Here is a 25,000-nt window from a genome sequence, read left to right as displayed (position 1 = left end):
AGGTCGACGAACATTACCTCGGACCGGGCCTGGCGATACGGGAAGCACAGGGTCACCAGAGGAGGTCAAAGACCACCCCAACAGGCCCCTCTTCGCCATGCGCGAGAGAGGAGCGAAAAAGAATGGAGAACCAGCCCCTAAGCACACCGCACCTGGCCTTCCCAGGCGGTCTCCCAACCAAGTACCAACCAGGACCAACCTGTGTAGCGGCCGAGATCCGACGAGATCGAGCGTGTACAGGTTGGCATGGCCGCAAGCCATTACGACAGTGCTGAGTAAAAACGTACCCAACCAGGGTCCCCATAGCGCTTAACCCCGTGACACCCGGACCGACCTGGCATTTTTCCCCCTGAAAAAAGCCCAAGTCCCTCAGGGTACCAGAACAGCAGATCTGCATCCCCGGCGGACAACGGGTTCAACTGATCCGGACCAGCGTGACCAGAACCAGTCCCGTGCCCTAACCACGCCGACATGCCTACTCCAGGAGAAAGGGCAGATATGCGTGTCGATCTTAACATGAAAAGAACGTTCGGGCGAACCGCGCCTGGTGGCCCACCCCAAGGGCGTGAGACCCCTCTACATATGTTCAGATATCCGTCGAAAAACCAACCCAGGTCGTGGGATTTGGTCGTCGGAAGAGGAAAAACCCCCATCTCAGTTGCTTTATAAAAACGCCGTTTCAACCACAAGCAACCAAGGCGTGCCAGTCAGTCGCCTGTTTACAGCGAGCTAGCACTATACGTGCGTCGGGACACACCCCCATCAATGAACAGGCTATTTAGACCTGTCATTGAATCCCCAAGGCGCCCAGGGGAACGACAAGAGGGGTGTGACACTTCCTAACTCCAACACTTTTTGAATAGAAAAGAAGGAAGCATCAACAGTATGTATCCCAGTCTACACAGCCAGGGGTAAAAATTTTTCACATTTTTACATCCCACCACCCTCCCATAGGAAGGAGACGGGGATCCCCAGAGAGACTTCCCACGCGAGCTGTACAGATTGAAAAGAATATATTGCACCTTGAGCCATGTAAAAAATTGGTTTTAGGGCTCTCCGGGGAAGAGGCACTGAACCCATACACACTCAACAATCGAATTGAATCGAATACATATACAATAGAATAGGACACCTTCTAGAGGGTCCACTCACTTTGATAATCTGAGGAGGAAGGCTCTGTACTCTGATGGAGGCTCCCTCCCATGGAAGAAGGAGTCCAAACTCACAGAAGGCCCGAATAGGCGCTTGGTGAGGAGGAGCCCTGACCACCCCCCTGAAACAGATCCATCACATGGACCTGAACAGCACACGGAAGTCCTACCAACAGAGACGCGCACGGTGACGTACTCTATGGCGGGGGAATTCCTGCGGTGCACACGCCCAATATACCAGGCCGTGGGACCAGGAAACTCCCCCCCCCCCCCCCCCCCCCCCCCCCCGTAACATGCCGAACCGCCACGTGACGGGAACCTTGAAGGACAGGGGGTGTACCCCTGACCGACAGAAACAAGGGGGAGAGGAAAGGTTACCAGTTCACCCCTTTACGACCCCACACCCATGATACGATGTAATGACAAAAAGAGAATATGACACAGTCATAGTCAGCTCTATGAAGCGTTTGACAGCTTCACACAGCGCATGAGCTAACCTGCTATCTGATTTTTACTAAGGAAAAAACACAGAATAGAGAGGGCTCTAAGAGCCCCGGTCCAACATACACATGTGCTTCTGTGGCCAGTCCAACCCAGTTGCAGGTCACATGACACACACAACCCATCATCACCTACAAAAAATGGCAAAAACACTCTACAGAGGAACGCCGTTTTTCACAATGAGAGAATACATAATTCTCGATTAGTATCGGCCACAGGCCTTGCTAAGCACACACGACAGCGACCAAACCATCTTTTCTTTTAGGAAAATAAAGTTTCTCCAGCAGTTGTAGCACAACCTCAGCAATCAAGCTAAGGGTTACATCGCATCCCTACCACACAAAAGCCACAATTCTAGTGCACAACATGTCTGATAGGAGGATGAAAAAGTCCCCAGGGAACCGGGGGGAAACACAATCCTCTTATTTTACCCTCAATACGGCCAGTTAAAACAGGAAAACCTGTTAATATGTGAACACACTGTTCATTGTCATCACAGGCTGAGAAAAGAACATTCTTTTACTCACTTGTCACCAAGCATAGCTTCATAGGTTAGTTACCTTAGTTGTGAGTACACGGTACATATAAACACCATGATGTTTCTCACACAACAACCAGATCATTTTCACATCTGTAACAACAGGCCTGTACACTGCGACGAGATCGTCGCAAATTGCCCCCTAATTTGGCCGGTGCGAATGAAAAATTATATCTACTCGCAAGCTTGCGAATAGTGATTTCACCCCTTCATTCGCATTTCACTACACTAACATTAGCCTACAACCAGGGCTGTACAGGCGACATAATGTTGCGGTTGTAATTTCATTAGACAGACCAGCGCGGACATTTAATAACATGCAATTTAATTGACACGAGCAATGGGCTAACGTTAGCTGGTGGTCCCGAGTGAAGCAGGGACGGCGGAGCTATAGGCTAACGTTAGCTGGTGGTCCCGAGTGAAGCAGGGACGGTGGAAAAGTGAGGAAAGGGGGTGGGTTATATTGACAAGTGACAACGCTTGACAACAGAAGTTTAAACATAACTTCATATTTATTAGTTATTCGTTTCTGTATATCATCCACTTTCCATCTCCGTGTTAGACTCTTCCTGTTTACATTCGAGTGTGACGTCATCACCTACGGCAGCTTAGACGATCAAACCGCGAACCTAGAACAAAACCCGGGGGGGGGGGGGGGGGGGGTACTGGCTCTCTTGTGCGTTCTCGCCCCCTCTCTCTCTCTCTCGCTCTCTCTCTACATTCAATGATTTAAAGTAGCCAAACGTTACAGACAGTATAAATACTAACTGGATAGTTGATGATAAACATTTAATTTCATTATCTGAAATATTCTAAAATCATTAAGTCTGCTATAAGCCATTATCCCTTTGTGTGTAATTATTATTTTCTCACAGTAGTATATATATTTAAGTACGTACTCTTGTGCGTTCTCGCCCCCTCTCTCTCTCTCTCGCTCTCTCTCTACATTCAATGATTTAAAGTAGCCAAACGTTACAGACAGTATAAATACTAACTGGATAGTTGATGATAAACATTTAATTTCATTATCTGAAATATTCTAAAATCATTAAGTCTGCTATAAGCCATTATCCCTTTGTGTGTAATTATTATTTTCTCACAGTAGTATATATATATATATATATATATATATGTGTGTGTGTGTGTGTTTGGCTAAAGTGGATAGAAAACACAGTACTGTGCAAAAAAAGGGCACCCAAGAGTTTTTATATAAATAGTCTTAGATGTAAATAATTTTTTTTATTAGTGTGTCAGTAGACTACTCTTAGTACATTTTCATTAAATTATTTTTTAAAGCATCTTCATGGTTTAATAATGCAAACATATGTTGCAGGGACTTATTATAATCATCATATTGGCGTGACTGTATGTGTAACTGAGGGGTACAATTCCCTGACTGTATTGATAAGTATGGTATCATTAAACCACTACCGCTTGTACTTTAACTTCTGGCCATCCAGTACATGATATAGATATGATGAACACTTTCCCACCTGATGAAACGAAGTCCACACAAATGTATAAATCGAATATTTTATATAGCAAAGGGTATATACAACGTTCACTTAATGACATTTATGATTTGAAATGCACTTGTAAGGCAAATGAGTATTCGTAGGTAAATCAACATTGAATGTCCAATCTCTGGTTACGCAGGGAGCAAGTATACAACCTGGTACTTTAGGGAACTATAGCGATGGTACTTAAATGATTATAGCTGGATACACTAAAGGGGGGTCCCGCTGGTTGTAAGACAGTAGGGGGGGGGGTTAGGAGAGCCGCTGGCGGTATCCCATCTGGCCGACGATTTCTTGGGAGAATTCAGAGTGCTGAACACGGTGCCCACAGAACCTCGGTCCGCAGATGAATACAGCTGGGCCCTCTGGTGGACGGTAGCTGCCGGTCCACAACGAAGAGACGTGAGGCGACCTCACTCGGGGTAGAGCGCCGTCTCACCTGGACTCCTCTCGGGGGGGTAGTTCCAACACTCAGCAGTGTTGGCTGTTATCCATGGCATAATCAAAGCACCCAAAGCACGTAGATAATCCAAGCCGTGTAGGGCTCGACGTCGTCCGGGTGAAGTAATCCAATGTACAGGTCCACTCGTCCTGGCCCGGAGCTCCTCGGATGCAAGCACCACACGTGGTCTGCCCAGCCTGGTTAAGACGCCAGATAACGTCAGGAACGATGGGGGTACTGCTCACTTTATAACTCTAACCGAACGATGCACCATACATAATAGACTATTATTAACTTAATAGAAATACGTCCCACTCGACGGTATAGTGCCAAACTATGACAATTCAACTATTAATCCACACGATGTCTCAATGCCTATTCTGAGGCCAAGTAGGCCATACTGCACCACACGTGCGTCGTGGGTGAGGCTTCACGTCTGTTACTTAGTTGGAGGGTAAAGGACTAATGGACTAAAAGAAAGTTCTACTTTACTTGCGCCATATATATATGCGCTGTGAACAAATAGTACCATTCGTATTTCGCCAGACGTATTCCTACGCGGAACCGGGCTTGTAACGACATGTTCGTCGGCACGATTGAACTTGAACCAAGGGGCTTGGCTGCTGGCGCCAGGTTCTCGTCCAATGGTAGAATGAAACTATTATGGGCTGTTAGTAGACTAAAGGGATATTCAGTGTATATGTACAAGGAATATACAAGGGATATCAAACGATATACAAATACTATTAAATATATATCCATAAATAAATATATATATTCGGTTTAATCTGATCCTTCACAACAGCCGCCCCCTAATTAGTCCCACCTAATTAGCTAAGCAGAGACAGATTAACCGCACTGTCTACCACTCAAGGTCCGCTGTAAGGGTCAGTCAACTCACAAAGTCATGGGGTCATGGTCGTCATCGATAGTGTCTGGGAGTCTGGGCAGTTCTATTAGCCTCGCCACGGGTCGTGTGTAAGTTCGCCCTTGGACGAGCACCTCGGCTGCTCGGACCTTGCCATCGGCACCGGTGATCACTTTGCTTACGCGGCCAGCCGGCCACATAGCTCTGGGTAGTGACTGGTCGATAATCATGACGACTGTTCCTTCTGTCAAATTGTCTCTCTCTTTTACCCACTTCTGGCGGGTCTGTAGAGACGGTAGGTAGTGGAGTAGGAAGCTGTTCCAAAACTTGTCAGCTAGTACTTGACTGTACCTCCACATTCTTCGGCCGTTCGCTTCTTCAGGCCTGTACATTGTCTGGGGTAGCGCGGGGTCCAGCCGCCCCATCAAGAGTGTGTTGGGGGTGACTGGGTCGACATCTGCTACATCACTGGAGACGTAGCCGAGGGGCTTGGAGTTCAATACTCCCTCGATCTCCGTGAGGACTGTCATTAGGACTTCTTCCGCCACAGTCTGGGCCCCAAGCACGGCGTACAGGGCTGTCTTTATAGAACGTACTTCTCGTTCCCAGGTTCCACCGAAGTGGGGTGCGTTCGGGGGATTAAACTGGAAGTCAATCTGGGATGGAGCGAGGTGGGTCTTAAGTTCTGGGCCCATAGCTTGGAAGCTCTCTCTCAGCTCTCTTTCTCCGCCTTTGAAGTTTGTCCCGTGATCAGACAACAATGTAGACGGTTTTCCTTTCCGTGATGTGAATCTTCGGAAGGCCATAAGGAATGAGTCTGTGCTCATGGTCGGAAGGAGTTCGATATGTATCGCTCTGGTGGTCATGCATTTGAATACAATACCCCACCGCTTCTCGGTTCCTCTTCCTCTCTTTATATACAACGGGCCAAAACAGTCCATGCCTGTGGAGTGGAATGGCTTGTCGCCGAGTCGGAGGCGACAGGGAGGTAGGTCAGCCATCCGGGGTATGCTGGGCTGCGCGCGCCACTTTCGGCAGTCTAGACAGGTTCGCTGGAAGTGTTGCACTGCTTCTCTTCCTTGAAGTATCCAATAGCGACGTCTGATCTCCGCGAAGACTCTCTCTGCTCCTGCGTGGTGTACATCCTCGTCGTATTTCTTTATGATCAGCTCTGTGACCTTGTGTCGGCTGTTCAAGACTATCGGGTACTTAACGTCATCCGGTAGATCGGGGGCTCTCCGCAGGCGACCACCCACTCTGATGAGATTATGGGCGTCACTCTCGGGTGCCATGTGGAGCAGTCTGCTGTCTGATGGGACGGGCTTTCCTCCCTGTAGACAGTCTAGCTCATCAGGGAACGAGTCTCTCTGGGCTCGTTGTAGTAGAAGAAGTTCTGCTTCTTCGTAGTCAGCTGCTGAAATGTCAGTGGTGGACTGAATCTCTGGGTGGTGCCACAGGAATGTCTTTAGCTGCGCACTCTGTAGGGTAATGCAATCATCTATGTTGGGGTCTGTGGAGGCGACTGTGCTCAGTCCACAGAACATAGGTTTCTTGTTCTCAGCCTCCTCTTTACTTGCTTCCCGTGGGGTGGGCGTAGGCCACTCTTCTTCCGGGAGCTTGAGGAATTCTGGTCCGTCACTGTAGATGTTGCGACGGGTGAGGTCATCCAGGGACATTCCCCGGGTGATGACGTCAGCTGGGTTGTGTTTGGTGTCCACATACCGCCAGCTCGCTGCTTCTGTTAACTCTTGAATCTCGGTGACTCTGACTCCCACGAAGACCTTGTATCTGCATGAGTCAGACTTGATCCATGTGAGTACTGTCGTGGAATCTGACCACAAGATTGTTCTGTGCACCGGAATGGTGAGTTCACGTTGGATTAACGTGGCTAGATGCGCTCCTGCTAGGGCTGCGCAGAGCTCTAGACGCGGGATAGATTGTTGCTTTCGTGGGGCTATTCTTGAGCGAGCCAGGATGAAAGCAGTGTGTATCTCTCCTCCCTTCTCTTGGGCACGCAAGTAGGCCACCGATCCATAGGCTACTTCGGAGGCGTCACTGAAGACGTGTAGATCCATCTTGCATGTCTCTGGCCTCACTGTGGGTGGGAAGTAGCTGCGGCGTATATTGACGCCTGGGAGTGAGCGGAGTTCCGTCTCCCACTCTCTCCATGTGGAGGCAAGGTGTGCGGGTATTGGGTCGTCCCAGCCCTGGTCCTTGTCCCATAGTGCTCGTACAATCATCTTTGCCCTGGTGGTGTAAGGTAGAATTCATCCCAACGGGTCATATTGTCTGGCGAGTGTTCTGTACACACTCCGTCTGGTGGTCGGTATCGCCGTCGACCTTCCCTGCTCCGTGGTCAGGGGTTTGTGTCTATAGTGGAGCGAGTCTGTTTTGAAGCGCCAGACTAGTCCTAGTGTCATTTCTTGGGCTTCTCCTGGGATGGTCGCCATCCAGGTCTCGCTGCTGGCAGCCTTGTCCGCGGGGGAGAGGCTGCGCAATACGTGCGGGTCACTGCTGGCCCACTGCCTGAGATCAAAGCCGCCTTTGATCAGGGAGGCGCGTAGCTTGATTAGGAGAGCCTCGGCTTCTTCTTGAGTCGAAACGCTTTGTAAACAGTTGTCCACGTAGAAACTGTTCTTCACACTGTGTCGGACCTCTTCATCTGCTGCTGGGTCCTCTGCGACCTCTGGGTTGAGGTTGCGCAATACTGGGGGGTCGCTGCTGGCCCGCTGCCGGAGATCAAAGCCGTCTTTGATCAGGGAGGCGCGGAGCAGCGCACGACGTTGCCAGTCAATTTTCTTCTCGACATGCTGCAGGAGTGTGGTGTCTCCTTCTGTCGCTCTGGAGTGGAGGCAGCTAGTGGCTGCTGTTCGGTTGAGAGATTTAGCGAGGGGGCCTTGTAGTGTCCACCCTAGGCGGGTCTCGACTGCTGCAGGACAGCCTCGGGGTCCTGTATGGACCCGGTCAATCGGGACGATGAGGTCTGCATGGTCGGAGCCTATCAGCAGGGTCGGGGTGGCGCCGTCTATGAGCGGGATAGGTAGTTGACGCAGGTGCACATATTTATCCATCAGCTTGGCGATGGGGTAGGTGTACTGCGATAGTCCTATTTCTTGGCTGGTGAAAGCATTTGTAATCCTATACCGTCGCTCTGGCTGCCCGCTTGCTGCGATAGTGAAGGAGACATTCTCGCCCTTTATTGTCTTTAAATCTCTTCTTATTGTCCGAATCGTCATTTGGTTCTCGCTCCCCCGCAGTCCCAGCTGGGCCGCAGCGGACGCGAGCAGAAGGGTCTTCTCTGACCCGTCATCAAGGACGGCGTAAGTGTCCATGACTTTATCTTGGTAGCTCAATGTTACACGGACTACCTTTAAGAGCACTTGGGCGCCGCTGCTGCTGGCGGGGTCAATGTACATGACACTTGCCTTGGTGCTGCTCGATGGTGCAGGTGCAGGCCTTCTTCTGTTACTGTCGTGTAGTATATCTAGATGGGCTCCGTCACACCGACTGCACCTTTTCTTTAGGCGGCATTCGGCTGCCAGGTGACTGCGCGCACATCGGTAACAGCGCCTGTTGGACTTTATCCATTGACTCACTTCTTCTGCATTCATCTTTGTGAACAGGTCACATTGTGACAGCCAGTGTTCCTTCTCGCAGTAGGGGCACACCATCTTCCACTTCTCTTTTCTCGAGGGGGTACTGTGGCTCTTACTGCTCGGTACTGACTCTGATTGGTGCATGACAGTCACCGATCTTCTTCCATCGTTTATTCTCCTGGGTCCCTCTCTGGAGCTTGGCGTGCTCCGCACGAACGTATCCAGTCGTAAGCTGCTGACTTCTCTCGCCAGGAAGTCAGCTAGATCGAGGAGGGATGGTTCGGGACCGTTAGGATCACGGTGGTCTCTCTGCCGCCTAAAACGCTCTTGTCTGGCGGGTGGCAGCTTCTCTAAAATCCTCTCGACGTTAGAGTTGGCGTATAGCTCGTGCATGCCCTTTTCCCGTTGCGCTCCCAGCATCCCTACCAGGGACTGCACTTTTATAGACAGGTCGTCTAATGAGCGATTGTCTGTTGCTGGGGGTAGGCGATCAATATGCCTTATCTCTTGGATTACGTAATCCCATATACGTCCATATCTCTGGTCCAGCGCTGCTAGAGCCGCGGTGTATGGGGTCGTAGAGGTGGCATAGGCTAGCGCTATATTGTGCGCTCGCGGTACTTTCAGGTGCTTCAGTAATATTGCATACTTGTGGCGTTCATCGGCGACATCCACCATCATTGTCTCTAAGCACATCCGGAGCTCCGTGTACTGTGCTCGATTCTCATAGGTGAAGTCTGGAAACGTCGGCGTGGCAATGTATGACGCCGTGGATGGTTGATACATCGGCGAGCGTTGGGGGAGAGACCTCCTAGGCGAGTCTCCTCTTGCGCCTCTCTGTGGGCTGGTACCGGCAGGGTACCATGGCCCGCTGGTCCAGGTGCTGTTCCTCTGGGCTGGTCGTGCGTCATGCTCACCCGTGAATAGAGTCGGGGGTCTGTAGTGCAGCGCCGCGGGGGTATAGCCTGGGCTGTACTGGACCGCCTGGTCCGGTGGAGTACTGTGCTGTTGTCGGGCTTGGTTCTCCTCCTCTCCCTCTTCTTCTTCTATCAGGTCCTCTAGATCCTGTAGTCGTTTATTTAGCTTCTCCGCAGTATATGCCGCTCCTTCCTTGTAGCTGGGTCTCGCTTGGACCGGTCTGGGAAGGGGGTCTGCGGGGGGTATAGGCTTGGTCTGTTGGTCAAGTTCAGGGTCGCTTGCTCGGTTAGGAGACGCTGCCCTTGACTGTTGTCTCGACGAGTTCCTTGAACCCCTGGCGGAGGGAGAGGGTGTTGCCTTGAGGATCAGCTGCTCCATTAGTTGCGCTTGTAACTTGTTGCGCTCGGCTTCGCGCTTGGTGAGATCTGCTTCTCTTTGGGCACCGGCAGCGGCGCGCTGGGCGTCGGCCCGGTCTCTTGCCATATTCTCTTCCGTCTGAAGGCGTCTCATCTCCAGGCGTATGCGCTCTTCTTCGCTCCGTTGCTGCGCTTGGAGTTGTTCGCGCTCGATAAGCATCTGTGCTTGGAGTCGATCGCGTTCACCCTGAAGTCGATCGCGTTCACCCTGAAGTCGATCGCGTTCGGTAGAGGCTGTCAGGCTGACGAGGAACGCCTGTGATAGCATCCTCTCCGCTTCGCTGGGGGAAGACGGTTGTAGAGGTGAGCCGCTCCTGACGGTACTCGTTGGGGAGTCCCGGAGCTCTATTTCCTCGGCGCTCTCCTCCTCTTCTTCCGTGCAGAGTTCTCTCTCTGTAGGGTTGTCTTCCTCCCGGGGCTGGTCGGGGACTACTTCTTCGGTATTGGCGGGGGGTAAAGGCATGTCAGCTCCCTCCTGGTCCCCACCGTGAGCTTGGTCAGTTACATTAGAACCCACTAGGGCCTCTGTGGTCGGGGAAACCTGGTCGTTAAGGTCAGACATAATTTTACTTTCTACTTTTACCGCGTTTACCGTTTGTCGAAGGCTAGGTAGTTGACTGACAGCGTAATCCTCTAAGTACTGAGGTGGCTGTCGTCTGCGCTGCGGGCGTTCTACGTTAGGAGGACCGTTTCGTGGAGTGTTCATCATAGGCCATTTCAATATTAATAACACTATATTAATATTACACTAGTTACCCTCCGGCTCGAAGGACCAATTGTAACTGAGGGGTACAATTCCCTGACTGTATTGATAAGTATGGTATCATTAAACCACTACCGCTTGTACTTTAACTTCTGGCCATCCAGTACATGATATAGATATGATGAACACTTTCCCACCTGATGAAACGAAGTCCACACAAATGTATAAATCGAATATTTTATATAGCAAAGGGTATATACAACGTTCACTTAATGACATTTATGATTTGAAATGCACTTGTAAGGCAAATGAGTATTCGTAGGTAAATCAACATTGAATGTCCAATCTCTGGTTACGCAGGGAGCAAGTATACAACCTGGTACTTTAGGGAACTATAGCGATGGTACTTAAATGATTATAGCTGGATACACTAAAGGGGGGTCCCGCTGGTTGTAAGACAGTAGGGGGGGGGGTTAGGAGAGCCGCTGGCGGTATCCCATCTGGCCGACGATTTCTTGGGAGAATTCAGAGTGCTGAACACGGTGCCCACAGAACCTCGGTCCGCAGATGAATACAGCTGGGCCCTCTGGTGGACGGTAGCTGCCGGTCCACAACGAAGAGACGTGAGGCGACCTCACTCGGGGTAGAGCGCCGTCTCACCTGGACTCCTCTCGGGGGGGTAGTTCCAACACTCAGCAGTGTTGGCTGTTATCCATGGCATAATCAAAGCACCCAAAGCACGTAGATAATCCAAGCCGTGTAGGGCTCGACGTCGTCCGGGTGAAGTAATCCAATGTACAGGTCCACTCGTCCTGGCCCGGAGCTCCTCGGATGCAAGCACCACACGTGGTCTGCCCAGCCTGGTTAAGACTCCAGATAACGTCAGGAACGATGGGGGTACTGCTCACTTTATAACTCTAACCGAACGATGCACCATACATAATAGACTATTATTAACTTAATAGAAATACGTCCCACTCGACGGTATAGTGCCAAACTATGACAATTCAACTATTAATCCACACGATGTCTCAATGCCTATTCTGAGGCCAAGTAGGCCATACTGCACCACACGTGCGTCGTGGGTGAGGCTTCACGTCTGTTACTTAGTTGGAGGGTAAAGGACTAATGGACTAAAAGAAAGTTCTACTTTACTTGCGCCATATATATATGCGCTGTGAACAAATAGTACCATTCGTATTTCGCCAGACGTATTCCTACGCGGAACCGGGCTTGTAACGACATGTTCGTCGGCACGATTGAACTTGAACCAAGGGGCTTGGCTGCTGGCGCCAGGTTCTCGTCCAATGGTAGAATGAAACTATTATGGGCTGTTAGTAGACTAAAGGGATATTCAGTGTATATGTACAAGGAATATACAAGGGATATCAAACGATATACAAATACTATTAAATATATATCCATAAATAAATATATATATTCGGTTTAATCTGATCCTTCACAACAGTATGCATCAAAGGGTTAAATCAAGCATTTTAAGTGCTTTAGGAAATGTCAAAATATTGCGATATATATTGTGTATCGTGATATGGCCAAAAAATATCGCAATATCATTTAGAGGCCATATCGCCCAGCCCTACTATAATGGTAAAATAGTTATTTAAAAATTTGCCCCTAAAAAATATTCTTTGCCCCTAAATTTCTCATTTAGGGGCAAGTGTGCCCCTAGTGAAAAAGCTTAGCGTACAGCCCTGAACAACAACCCGATTTGCACGGAGAAGCTAACTGCCAGTGACAAAAACAGTACACACATAACTCGCGTCGTATCCTAAATGCATTGCAGCAACACACGTTTGGGAAAACATCGTTATCCACAAAACATTTAGAAAAGTAAAACCAGAAGACGTGTTATAAGGTCTGGTCAAACCTTGTCCTACCCGGAACGTAGATCAGCGAAGTGCAGTCACAGACACCGTAGGAACACAGCCGCTCCTGTGTTGTTCGAACTGGGCAGCGTCGCCGCTCCAACCCGCACTACAGTCCTCTTTGTTGACGCAACCTTGCCGTCCTGGCTCAGGGCAGGGTCGACGAAACATCCCCTGTCAAGGATGACGTCGTAGTCAAGAGTGTAAAACATGTTAAAATCAAAGCACGTTCAACAGAGTAGCATTAAGCTAACGGCCGCTCCAACCGTTCGGGCGCTACTGCCCCTGCTCGCGAGACGCCGAGCTAACGGCGCACGCGACCAGAAGCGCTCGCGGCGGCGCGCGAGGAGCTAAAGCTACCCCGCGCCAGGCCTTGGCCTACAGCAGCAAGCTAACGTTACCTAGTGATCACGACATGCTAGCACCGCAGCTAACAGCTGACTGGCTAACAGTAGGCCCACCTAAGTAGGCCATGCAGCGATCCCAGCAGGCTAACGCAGCAGCTAACAGCTGACTGGCTAACCGTAAGCTAAGCAGCTATCACCTGAACATGTATACAATGACATAACACTCACCCAGACAGGCCGCCGTTCTGAACCTCTCCTCACTTTTTAAGAGAAAAGAGAAACAAGATATCAACACTGCTTTACAACGGTGATTTTACCAACACCCGACGGAATCAGCACAATACCAAACTGGCCTGTGTAGCTGACTTGAACATGGATCTGCCGCTATCGCACATCCATGCACATATCTCCTCGTGAAGGAACACTCTCATTTGGATATGAAAGAAGGGGCTTAACACGGGACAGAGAGAATCCACTCGTCCAGAACACACAGGGATCACCAGTGTTAATGGTCGCGGCCCACTAGTTAAAACTACAATGGTCTTCAGACCAAGGCCTTCTGTCGCCTAGGTGGCTGAACAAAGGACCCTAGCCTGGGGCGGGGTTTCCATAAACATTGTCAAGTAGCCCCCATAGCACTAACAGACAAGTGAAGCCCGCCAGCAACAGTACTCACCCAACCTGAAACCCACCGCTTCTCACAACAGCGGCGTGTCCGACAGTTCAGCTGTGGCCTGACAGGTTTCACCCCAACAAACACAGCAAGGAACTGCAGTTGAGAAGCATGCAGCGGCGTGCTCCCAATACGAAAACCGGTGGAGGGTTTTTAGAATGATCATCATCTTCCAGACACTCCAGTACGAAGACAATATCGCCGTATTTTCTCGAAAATAGTGAGAGAGAAAATAAAGATATGATGTCAACGTATCTCCTTCCTTGTAAACAATATTTTTCTCCACGTCAACTAACAACACGTCAAGTGGGGTACTACCGAGGCACTTCCTTGTGGTGAAAGCGAGAAGGAGGAGAGCAGGTGACCACACACCTGCTTATGAAGGTAAGCTGATGAGGGGTGTGGTCAGACTAATACTGGTACTAAAGGTACATTTTTGTGGAATTTATTCAGTGCGCGTGCACGTACGCGAGGGAGTGCAGTGTGATGCCAAGCAGAGCCCCTAACGTAACAGAACAATCGTTTAGCGACGTGTGTGTGCAGTGTGTGCAGTGTGTATAATACGTGTGTGTGTGTGTGTGTGTGTGTGTGTGTGTGTGTGTGTGTGTGTGTGTGTGTGTGTGTGTGTGTGTGTGTGTGTGTGTGTGTGTGTGTGTGTGTGTGTGTGTGTGTGTGTGTGTGTGTGTGTGTGTGTGTGTGTGTGTGTGTGTGTGTGTGTGTGTGTGTGTGTGTTGATCACACCAGTGCATGAAACACTGAACCAGAGTGAATGTATCCAAAGAAACTGATGACGGGCTCACAGCACTCACAGATATGACGATATGATACATTTATTTATATTGCGCCCCTCAACCAATAGTCACATCGGCCCGGGGCGCATCCCGGGAGAGAAAGAAAAAACAAACAAGACAGGAACAAAACGAAAAACAGAAAAAATACAGGCAGTCCAACCAATCAGATAGAGAACAGACAGACATAATACACCACACATACAACAATACAAAAAACTAGCTCATGGATTGTTTATGGTGAAAAGGTGGGTTTTGAGCATGGCCTTAAAGGTCCGTAGAGTGCTTGCAGATTTCAGGTTGAGTGGGAGCTTGTTCCAGAGAGTCGGTGCTGCAACTGCGAAAGCCTGGTTTCCCTTTGTCACCAGTCTTGTGTGGGGGATTTTTAGGCAGATTTGGTTGTTAGAACGGAGGGATCTGGAGCTGGTTGATTGGACGAGGAGTTCTTTTATGTAGGCTGGGGCGAGACCTTTTATGGCTTTGTATGTGACCATGAGGATTTTGAAATGTATTCGTTGTTTTACCGGGAGCCAGTGTAGGGATACAAGGACTGGGGAGATGTGGTCCCTCATCTTGGTGGCCAGATACACACAAATACACACAATTACACATAGATACACACAAATACACACACATAGACATACATATACACACATTCACACAAAATACACACAATTACACATAAATACACACAAATGTACACATACACACACATTCACACAAAATACACACAATTACACATAAATACACACAAATGTACACATACACACAAATACACACACATTCACACAAAATACACACAATTACACATAAATACACACAATTGACAAGCAGCTCTGTGAAAGTGAATTTCAAGAATAGTTAACTTGTGGTCTGCAATGTGTGTCAAGCGTGCGCACACAAGTAAATATATATTATGCATGTTCAATCACACAGTGTGTCAGTTTTTACATGTAATGTGACAGGGTCCGGTCCAGATTGATTAGAAGTTCGGTCCGGAGTTTGAGAAGCCCTGTAAGAACATCTCACTGCTACTCGTGAACACAGACAGACACACGCGAAGCCCCTCGTTAAATCATATCTGACAACAATGGTTAAAAAATAACACACACACATACTGACTCTCTCTCTCTCTCTCTCTCTCTCTCTCTCTCTCTCTCTCTCTCTCTCTCTCTCTCTCTCTCTCTCTCTCTCTCTCTCTCTCTCTCTCTCTCTCTCTCTCTCTCTCTCTCTCTCTCTCTCTCCTCTCTCTCTCTCTCTCTCTCTCTCTCTCTCTCTCTCTCTCTCTCTCTCTCTCTCTCTCTCTCTAGGTTGTTCAGAGCGTGGTCTATGGGAGTGTCCTGGTAGTAAAGTGTGTATTAAGGCCAGTATGATCTGCGATGGCTTTCCTGACTGCCCCCTACTGGTGGACGAGGCTAACTGCTGTAAGGAAAAGTATTCTGTTACGGTGTGTGTGTGTGTGTGTGTGTGTGTGTGTGTGTGTGTGTGTGTGTGTGTGTGTGTGTGTGTGTGTGTGTGTGTGTGTGTGTGTGTGTGTGTGTGTGTGTGTGTGTGTGTGTGTGTGTGTGTGTGTGTGTGTGTGTGTGTGTGTGTGTGTGTGTGTGTGTGTGTGTGTGTGTGTGTGTGTGTGTGTGTGTGTGTGTGTGTGTGTGTGTGTGTGTGTGTGTGTGTGTGTGTGTGTGTGTGTGTGTGTGTGTGTGTGTGTGTGTGTGTGTGTGTGTGTGTGTGTGTGTGTGTGTGTGTGTGTGTGTGTGTGTGTGTGTGTGTGTGTGTGTGTGTGTGTGTGTGTGTGTGTGTGTGTGTGTGTGTGTGTGTGTGTGTGTGTGTGTGTGTGTGTGTGTGTGTGTGTGTGTGTGTGTGTGTGTGTGTGTGTGTGTGTGTGTGTGTGTGTGTGTGTGTGTGTGTGTGTGTGTGTGTGTGTGTGTGTGTGTGTGTGTGTGTGTGTGTGTGTGTGTGTGTGTGTGTGTGTGTGTGTGTGTGTGTGTGTGTGTGTGTGTGTGTGTGTGTGTGTGTGTGTGTGTGTGTGTGCACTGTTAGCACTGTTTAGCAGGTTTAGCACTGTTTAGCAGGTTTAGCACTGTTTAGCACTGTTTAGCACTGTTTAGCACTGTTTAGCAGGTTTAGCACTGTTTAGCACCGTTTAGCACTCTTTTTATCACTGTTTAGCATGGTGTAGCACTGTTTAGCACGGTGTAGCACTGTTTAGCACCGTTTAGCACTCTGTTTAGCACTGTTTAGCACGGTGTAGCACCGTTTAGCACTGTTTAGCATGGTTTAGCACTGTTTAGTACTGTTTAGCAGGTTTAGCATGGTTTAGCACTGTTTAGTACGGGTTAGCACTGTGTTTATCACTGTTTAGCACTGTTTAGCACTGTTTAGCGCTGCCAGGGTTGGGGGCTCCATTCCCCCAGGAGTTACACATACTAATACATTCATTCATTGTACGCTGTTGGAATGTTATAGAAATGCATTATTTTTTTATCAGTCAGTCAGTTAGTCAGTACATTTTGAGGTATTTGTACTTGGTTTCAGTATTTCCATGTTTGCGTTATTTGTACTTCTACATGTATCCAGGCATGCGTTCTTCATGGGACGGGGTTGCACTCCGTGCCACCCCATGATAAGTACTCGCTGTTTGCATATCAATAGCGCCGGTCGTCAGGTGTGTTAAATACGTTCTCAGATACATTCACACCTAACTTGTTGTGAAGACATGTGTTACATTCCATTCGTAGAGGCAATTAGGCACTGTCTGTAGTCTGTGCTCAAACGAGGGGACATTAAATGCGCATTCGCGGGAGCGCGCGCACGCGCCGGGAGCGCGCGTGCACGTGGTGCGTGTCACCCCAGATGATTTCAATAACGCACCACTGCATGTATCTGTAACACCCGCGCGTACTAGTTATTCTACTCAAGAACTGGAAGACAGTTCCTGTCCGGCAGCGTGGCGACATGAGTAGAGCTCCGGACTCATGATCGGAAGATCACGGTCAAGGCTGCTGTCGGAAAGTGGTGTTGTTGTCCAGCAGGGGGCACTCTGTCCTCTGGACGTGTCAGTAACAATGCCCCTGTTACGGTGATAGGGACATCGTACAGCTGCGAGTGCCGTCCTTCGGATGAGACGCTAAACCGAGGTCCTGACTGAATCTCGTCGTTAAAGAACCCAGGACGCCTATCGTAAAGAGTAGGGGGTTCCCCCTAATCATCCCTTCCCCCTTAATTGGCTGATTGGCTGATCAATCCTCCATTCAGCCATTGTGTAGTGTGATGTAGTGCCTGGTGCCAGTGTATGGCAGCCATTGAGCCTGCGTAGGCCAAGGTTGGGTGCTACCAATGGTGGTGAAGGAGGCCATTTCCACCCTACATTGTGGGGAGCGCTTTGAGTGTCTAGAAAAGCGCTATATAAATGTAATGAATTAGTATCATTATTATTATTGTGTCGAATACAGCATGATGAAATATTTTTATGTGTGTGTGTGTGTGTGTGTGTGTGTGTGTGTGTGTGTGTGTGTGTGTGTGTGTGTGTGTGTGTGTGTGTGTGTGTGTGTGTGTGTGTGTGTGTGTGTGTGTGTGTGTGTGTGTGTGTGTGTGTGTGTGTGTGTGTGTGTGTTCCAGCGGTGTGTAGGGACAATGAGTTGTCCTGCAACAACCATCAGTGTGTCCATCGAACTCTGTGGTGCGACGGCAAGAAACACTGTTCTGACAGCTCTGATGAGTGGAACTGTGGTATGTTATATACTGTATACACACATATATATACACATACGGTATATACATATCAATAGCATGCTTGTCCCCCAAAAACACACAACCTGAAGCCCCTTTCATCATCATCATCATCATCATCATCATCATCATCATCATCATCATCATCATCATCATCATCATCATCATCATCATCATCATCATCTACCTTTATTTATTCTCGAAACTACAATTGAGGTCACCCTCATTTTCAATGTAGTCGAGACTTTACAGACATTTCAATGCACACATTTCTACAATATAACAATAATAAATATGAATAGCTATCTACATAGTACTCTCAGTCCAGAGTGCACCACATTAGTATAATTTATTTATTTTTTTACTGGACTCCTGACAATCTGCACATTAGTCGGAGGGGCTGTATGTGTGAGAGCGTTTACCCTCCCGGCCCTAAATCTGAACAGAGCACAGGCACAATTTGTTCACAGGATTCACACAGCGATTAACCTTCTGTAGTGTGGTAGTGAAAGGTTAACCGTCTGTAGTGTGGTAGTGAAAGGTTAACCGTCTGTAGTGTGGTAGTGAAAGGTTAACCGTCTGTAGTGTGGGAGTGAAAGGTTAACCGTCTGTAGTGTGGGAGTGAAAGGTTAACCATCTGTAGTGTGGTAGTGAAAGGTTAACCGTCTGTAGTGTGGGAGTGAAAGGTTAACCGTCTGTAGTGTGGGAGTGAAAGGTTAACCGTCTGTAGTGTGGGAGTGAAAGGTTAACCGTCTGTAGTGTGGTAGTGAAAGGTTAACCGTCTGTAGTGTGGTAGTGAAAGGTTAACCGTCTGTAGTGTGGTAGTGAAAGGTTAACCTTCTGTAGTGTGGGAGTGAAAGGTTAACCGTCTATAGTGTGGTAGTGAAAGGTTAACCGTCTGTAGTGTGGTAATGAAAGGTTAACCGTCTGTAGTGTGGTAGTGAAAGGTTAACCTTCTGTAGTGTGGTAGTGAAAGGTTAACCTTCATATCTCATGTTCTATTTTTAACTAAATCAGGTATTAAATGATAGAAAGATACACGGATAGTATCACCTACGATGAATTGAAAATGGGGGTCCCTGATGTAAACGAGACGAAAGTCTTTCTCTGGTCTGCAACCCCTTAACAATTGTGTGTATTGAGCCGTACTGTATTGTACCCATTGTGCAATCTGTTTAATAAAGTTTGCAATCAATCAATCAAAACCTTCCGTCACTTTTCTATTTGTTCAGTGATGGACGGACCAATGTAGCTGCAGCCTGATTTAGCGCATCATGCTTTTGCTGATCTGGACGCATGCTCTGAATTGCTCTGATTGGCCGAGCGCGCGCATGAGCTGCGACAAGCTCCTCAGAGGCAGGAATACTAAGCTCCCCCTTAAGCTCCAGGAGAGAGGAGAGAGGCTGAAAACCTGCAGTTCTTGCCCGACTGATGGGAGCCGAATCCCGGATCCGATTTTTCTGATAAATACCCCCAAAACATGGAGGTCCCGAACGCATGGAAGTATTGATTGCGCCGTAATGAATCATTAAAAAAATATACCGTTAACTGGAATATGTTGTGCCTTTACACATATGTTGGATTATGTAATTGGTTTGTCATGACAAACCAATAAAAAAATCGCGATTTACCCGGTGGCTACATGTTGTTTACAATGAACGGTGGGGCTAATCTAAAGGACTATACATCAGTGGAGGCTGCTGACCAAATTTTTAGGTGAAGCACAAATTATTATATTATATTATATTATATATTAAATTATATTTTTTAAACATCCCCAACGCTGCAACACCCCCATTCCTCCCAGGTGTCAGGCTCCTCATTCGCTTCCATTCATTTTGGGGACCATGTTTAAATATCATACTTCTGAAGTATAAACAAACTATACTGCTGTGACGATTTCAATAAAACAGACCATTCTGAGTCAATGGTATGAAAAACTGTACATTGGAATATCTAACATGTATTTACCACCTTCCTCTGCACGAGGCCACAGATGGGTTTTATGTAACACAAGGACAATTCTCCACTTGCACAACCTGAAAGTAGGCACTTCCGGCTGACTTCCGGTTGCCAATGGTACTTCCTGTCCCATCCAAATACATCAGCGTTAGCTGCCGGGAGCAATGGCTAGCTAGTTAGCACCAGCCGGGGACCGGCGTCAGCTCCCGGGAGCGATGGCTAGCTAGTTAGCACCAGTCGGTTGGTCCCCGGCTGGTGCTAAATAGCTAGCCATCGCTCCCGGCAGCTAACGCCGGTCCCCGACTGGTGCTAACTAGCTAGCCATCGCTCCCGGCAGCTGACGCCGGTCCCCGACTGGTGCTAACTAGCTAGCCATCGCTCCCGGTCCCCGGCTGGTGCTAACTAGCTAGCCATCGCTCCCGGGAGCTGACGCCGGTCCCCGACTGGTGCTAACTAGCTAGCCATCGCTCCCGGCAGCTGACGCCGGTCCCCGACTGGTGCTAACTAGCTAGCCATCTCTCCCGGTCCCCGGCTGGTGCTAACTAGCTAGCCATCGCTCCCGGCAGCTAACGCCGGTCCCCGACTGGTGCTAACTAGCTAGCCATCGCTCCAGGTCCCCGGCTGGTGCTAACTAGCTAGCCATCGCTCCCGGGAGCTGACGCCGGTCCCCGGCTGGTGCTAACTAGCTAGCCATCGCTCCCGGCAGCTAACGCCGGTCCTCAGCTGGTGCTAACTAGCTAGCCATCGCTCCCGGGAGCCTGCGCCGGTCTGTCTGTCGAAGACCGAGGGAACCGCATCAGGCTTCAGCTGATTAGTGGTCTTCTGGACAAACCTTCCACCCCCAACAACATAATCCGAGGCAATGAAGTGTTCGCTGGAGATCTTCATTCCCTGTCCAACAGGCTGATCGCGCCGCCTGAGTGCAGCCAGCCTGAGTGCAGCTAACAGTAGCTACTGTCTGTAACTGTGATGCATTTTCTGTTTGCAGTCCAATGTTCACAAAAACACACACCCACACACTTATAATTTGTTCCTCAACGTTATATAGACAGGTCATGTTTTGTAAACTAACGTTATGTTTAGAATGGAATGAATACATGGGTCGGGAAAGATAGTTAGCTCAAAGCTAATCCGGCCTGTTTAACCACTAGCTTCTGTTAGCTAATGAAGGCTAATGCTGGCTGAGCAAGGAAACTAACAGTAAACGTTTTTACATGAAATACAGCCCAAAAACCCTGCTGACAAACGTTTGCTTATTAAATACATTCTATACTATAATAATACAAACATTTCATTGCCTCTCTGTGACGACAAAGTTGTTTAAATAAGGGGAGAAAAGTAGCTAAAACCAATGTATTTGGATGGGACAGGAAGTACCATTGGCAACCGGAAGTCAGCCGGAAGTGCCTACTTTCAGGTTGTGCAAGTGAAGAATGAATGAATGAATGAATGATGAATGAAAACGTTATTTAACAGATTGCAGAATGGGTACAATACAGTATGGCTCAATACACACAATTGTTAAGGGGATGCAGACCAGAGAAAGACTTTTGTCTTGTTTACATCAATTCAGTGCCACATACACACAGTCCTCATATCCCTCCTAGTTACACACAGTCCTCCTCATATCCCTCTTAGTTACACACAGTCCTCATATCCCTCCTAGTTACACACAGTCATCATATCCCTCCCATACAATACGCACAACACAACAGACTAACTCGTCTTGCTCAATACTTGTTTATGAGTTTTAAGAGACAGCACTGTAATCTCTCTCAACCAAAGCTCTACTAGTTAACAAAGATCTCCACCTTGCTATCTGAAACACTGACACCATTATCAACCTAATAATATCAACCTGATAATATTGAAACATTATCAATATAACGTTAGCTACCAACTTTAGCTAACGTTAATGTAGCAGGGCTCCTAATAACACAAGATACATTTCACTATGAATTGAAAATGGGGGACCCTGATGTACACAAGACGAAAGTCTTTATCTGGTCTACATCTCCTTAATAATTATGTGTATTGAGCCGTACTGTATATTGTACCCATTCTGCAATCTGTTAATTAAAGTTTTCATTCATTCATGCCTTTTGAAAAGTGACATGGTCGATGTAGGAGTTATGATGCGGTTTGAATTCGGTTACAGTAACGTTACACAAACTGACATTCTAAAGCCAAGAAGACACGACTTACCCATAAAGACGGTATCTCGATGATCTCATCTATTGTTGAATAGTGCAGCTTCTCCATGTGACGAGTCCGACTCGAGCCGCGTGCATTAATCCCATGGAAAATGTAAACAATAGTGCATCGCGAGCCAGCTTGTTGCATCAAATTGATGTTTGGCTTTTGTCTCCCGAATGAAGTTAGAACTACTACACTTCGGCTGGCTAACGTTAGCGTTAGCGTCCAGGCTAAGCACTGCAGGCTTTCGTTTTACAACAACTGAGATAAAAAAAAATATATACAGTATATCATCAAACGATGCACAATAAGTTCATGAACAATAACAAAACACTCCACCCTGGGCCTGGTAGCTGCGGTGGTAGCCCTTTAGCTACGTTAGCTCCAACAAGTTAGCTTCTTAAACTGAGATAAAAATGATTTCGTAAACAAAGCTCTGCAGAGAGAAGAGAAACCATTCTCTGATTGGATCTCATCATTCAACCTCTGTCTAGCTGCAGAGCAGCAGAGATGCCACATTCTCTGATTGGATGTCAAGGCTGTCAATCATTCAATCCCCCATTCAATGGCAAGAGTTTAAATGCACGGACCGTGCTTAGATGACGTTAATAGCCTATTTTGATTGGCTATTATTTATTATTTATTTAATCCTGGGTCAACCTGTGCAGCCATCTGCACAAATATTTACTGTAGTCATTACTGCAGTGCAGGCCTGCTCAGAGCTGAAAATGTTGGCCATTTTTGAAGAAAAACGGCATTTTTCTTACAGAGGAAAACATTTATAAAAAAAATAATAATAATAATAATAAAAAAAAAAAAAAAAAAAAAATATATTATATGACAACAAGGGAAAGACCATGTGACGGCTTGGAAAGACAGCTGACAGGAAGGAAAGACCCCAACGGGGCTGTCATGGACTAGCTATCCATGATGGCAGGCTCCGTCGCTTAATTAAGTGCACAAAAGCCACCCCTCATTGCTACGAAAAGTCTAAAGAGAAAAACACCCCTAGAGTCTGCGAGAGCGGGGGCGGAAGATGACTCATCGGCTGACCACCCGGTAACTGACTCTGGAACGACGACGAACCAGATAATCGGCACATCAACTGAAGGACAGGAGCACAGAGTATGTAGCTGTGGCTGGTCCAAGGTAACATCCATCAGAGGCCTACGAATACATCAAGGCCGGATGAAGTGCTTGAAGAAAGTGAGGCCGGGATCTCGCATTGACCATTATCTTCTGAAAGAAAGGTCAAGTCAGGCGAGTGAAGCTCAGCGGCAGGATTTAACCCACAGTCCACCGAGCATCAGTACCCCGGCTGAAAGTAATTCAAGCACATCAGAGAACTTGGAACCAAGTCACTTGCAACCTTCTTTGGAGCTGAAAGAAGAGCATCGAGGGGTAAAAGCAGAGGGGGGCACACCTGGGACGCCAGGTGTTGCCGTTGAGCCCTTCGGAGGTGTCGTGGGCCTGTCAACGAAACACCAATGAAGGAGGGTGCCCACCTGAAGACCCCAGTGAAGCTTTTACCACTACCCCATTCAAAAAAGTGCTGATTATCTAAGGGATTGTAATATCTAGTCCTATAAGCTCAACTGATAAACTGGAGAAATCCAGTGACTGCTGTGAAAGTGCAGCTGACAACAAGGGAAAGACCATGTGACGGCTTGGAAAGACAGCTGACAGGAAGGAAAGACCCCAACGGGGCTGTCATGGACTAGCTATCCATGATGGCAGGCTCCGTCGCTTAATTAAGTGCACAAAAGCCACCCCTCATTGCTACGAAAAGTCTAAAGAGAAAAACACCCCTAGAGTCTGCGAGAGCGGGGGCGGAAGATGACTCATCGGCTGACCACCCGGTAACTGACTCTGGAACGACGACGAACCAGATAATCGGCACATCAACTGAAGGACAGGAGCACAGAGTATGTAGCTGTGGCTGGTCCAAGGTAACATCCATCAGAGGCCTACGAATACATCAAGGCCGGATGAAGTGCTTGAAGAAAGTGAGGCCGGGATCTCGCATTGACCATTATCTTCTGAGAGAAAGGTCAAGTCAGGCGAGTGAAGCTCAGCGGCAGGATTTAACCCACAGTCCACCGAGCATCAGTACCCCGGCTGAAAGTAATTCAAGCACATCAGAGAACTTGGAACCAAGTCACTTGCAACCTTCTTTGGAGCTGAAAGAAGAGCATCGAGGGGTAAAAGCAGAGGGGGGCACACCTGGGACGCCAGGTGTTGCCGTTGAGCCCTTCGGAGGTGTCGTGGGCCTGTCAACGAAACACCAATGAAGGAGGGTGCCCACCTGAAGACCCCAGTGAAGCTTTTACCACTACCCCATTCAAAAAAGTGCTGATTATCTAAGGGATTGTAATATCTAGTCCTATAAGCTCAACTGATAAACTGGAGAAATCCAGTGACTGCTGTGAAAGTGCAGCTGACAACAAGGGAAAGACCATGTGACGGCTTGGAAAGACAGCTGACAGGAAGGAAAGACCCCAACGGGGCTGTCATGGACTAGCTATCCATGATGGCAGGCTCCGTCGCTTAATTAAGTGCACAAAAGCCACCCCTCATTGCTACGAAAAGTCTAAAGAGAAAAACACCCCTAGAGTCTGCGAGAGCGGGGGCGGAAGATGACTCATCGGCTGACCACCCGGTAACTGACTCTGGAACGACGACGAACCAGATAATCGGCACATCAACTGAAGGACAGGAGCACAGAGTATGTAGCTGTGGCTGGTCCAAGGTAACATCCATCAGAGGCCTACG

General features: G+C 48.2%; 1 protein-coding gene across 1 annotated transcript in view; it reads left to right on the top strand.

Annotated features, from left to right (window-relative positions):
• corin (corin, serine peptidase) overlaps positions 1-25,000 on the top strand; it is a gene marked incomplete at both ends in the record, with an annotated part of 124,850 nt that overhangs the window by 52,809 nt on the left and 47,041 nt on the right. Inside the window, 2 exon segments of the mRNA XM_084328781.1 lie at positions 15,655-15,768; positions 17,960-18,070. Coding sequence (XP_084184907.1) covers positions 15,655-15,768; positions 17,960-18,070 — 225 coding nt within the window.

Source organism: Notolepis coatsorum, assembly GCF_963971535.1.
Source record: "Notolepis coatsorum genome assembly, chromosome: 1".
NCBI lineage: Eukaryota > Metazoa > Chordata > Actinopteri > Aulopiformes > Paralepididae > Notolepis > Notolepis coatsorum.
Note: the sequence above shows the minus strand (reverse complement) of the source record. Positions and strands in the feature narration are given on the sequence as shown.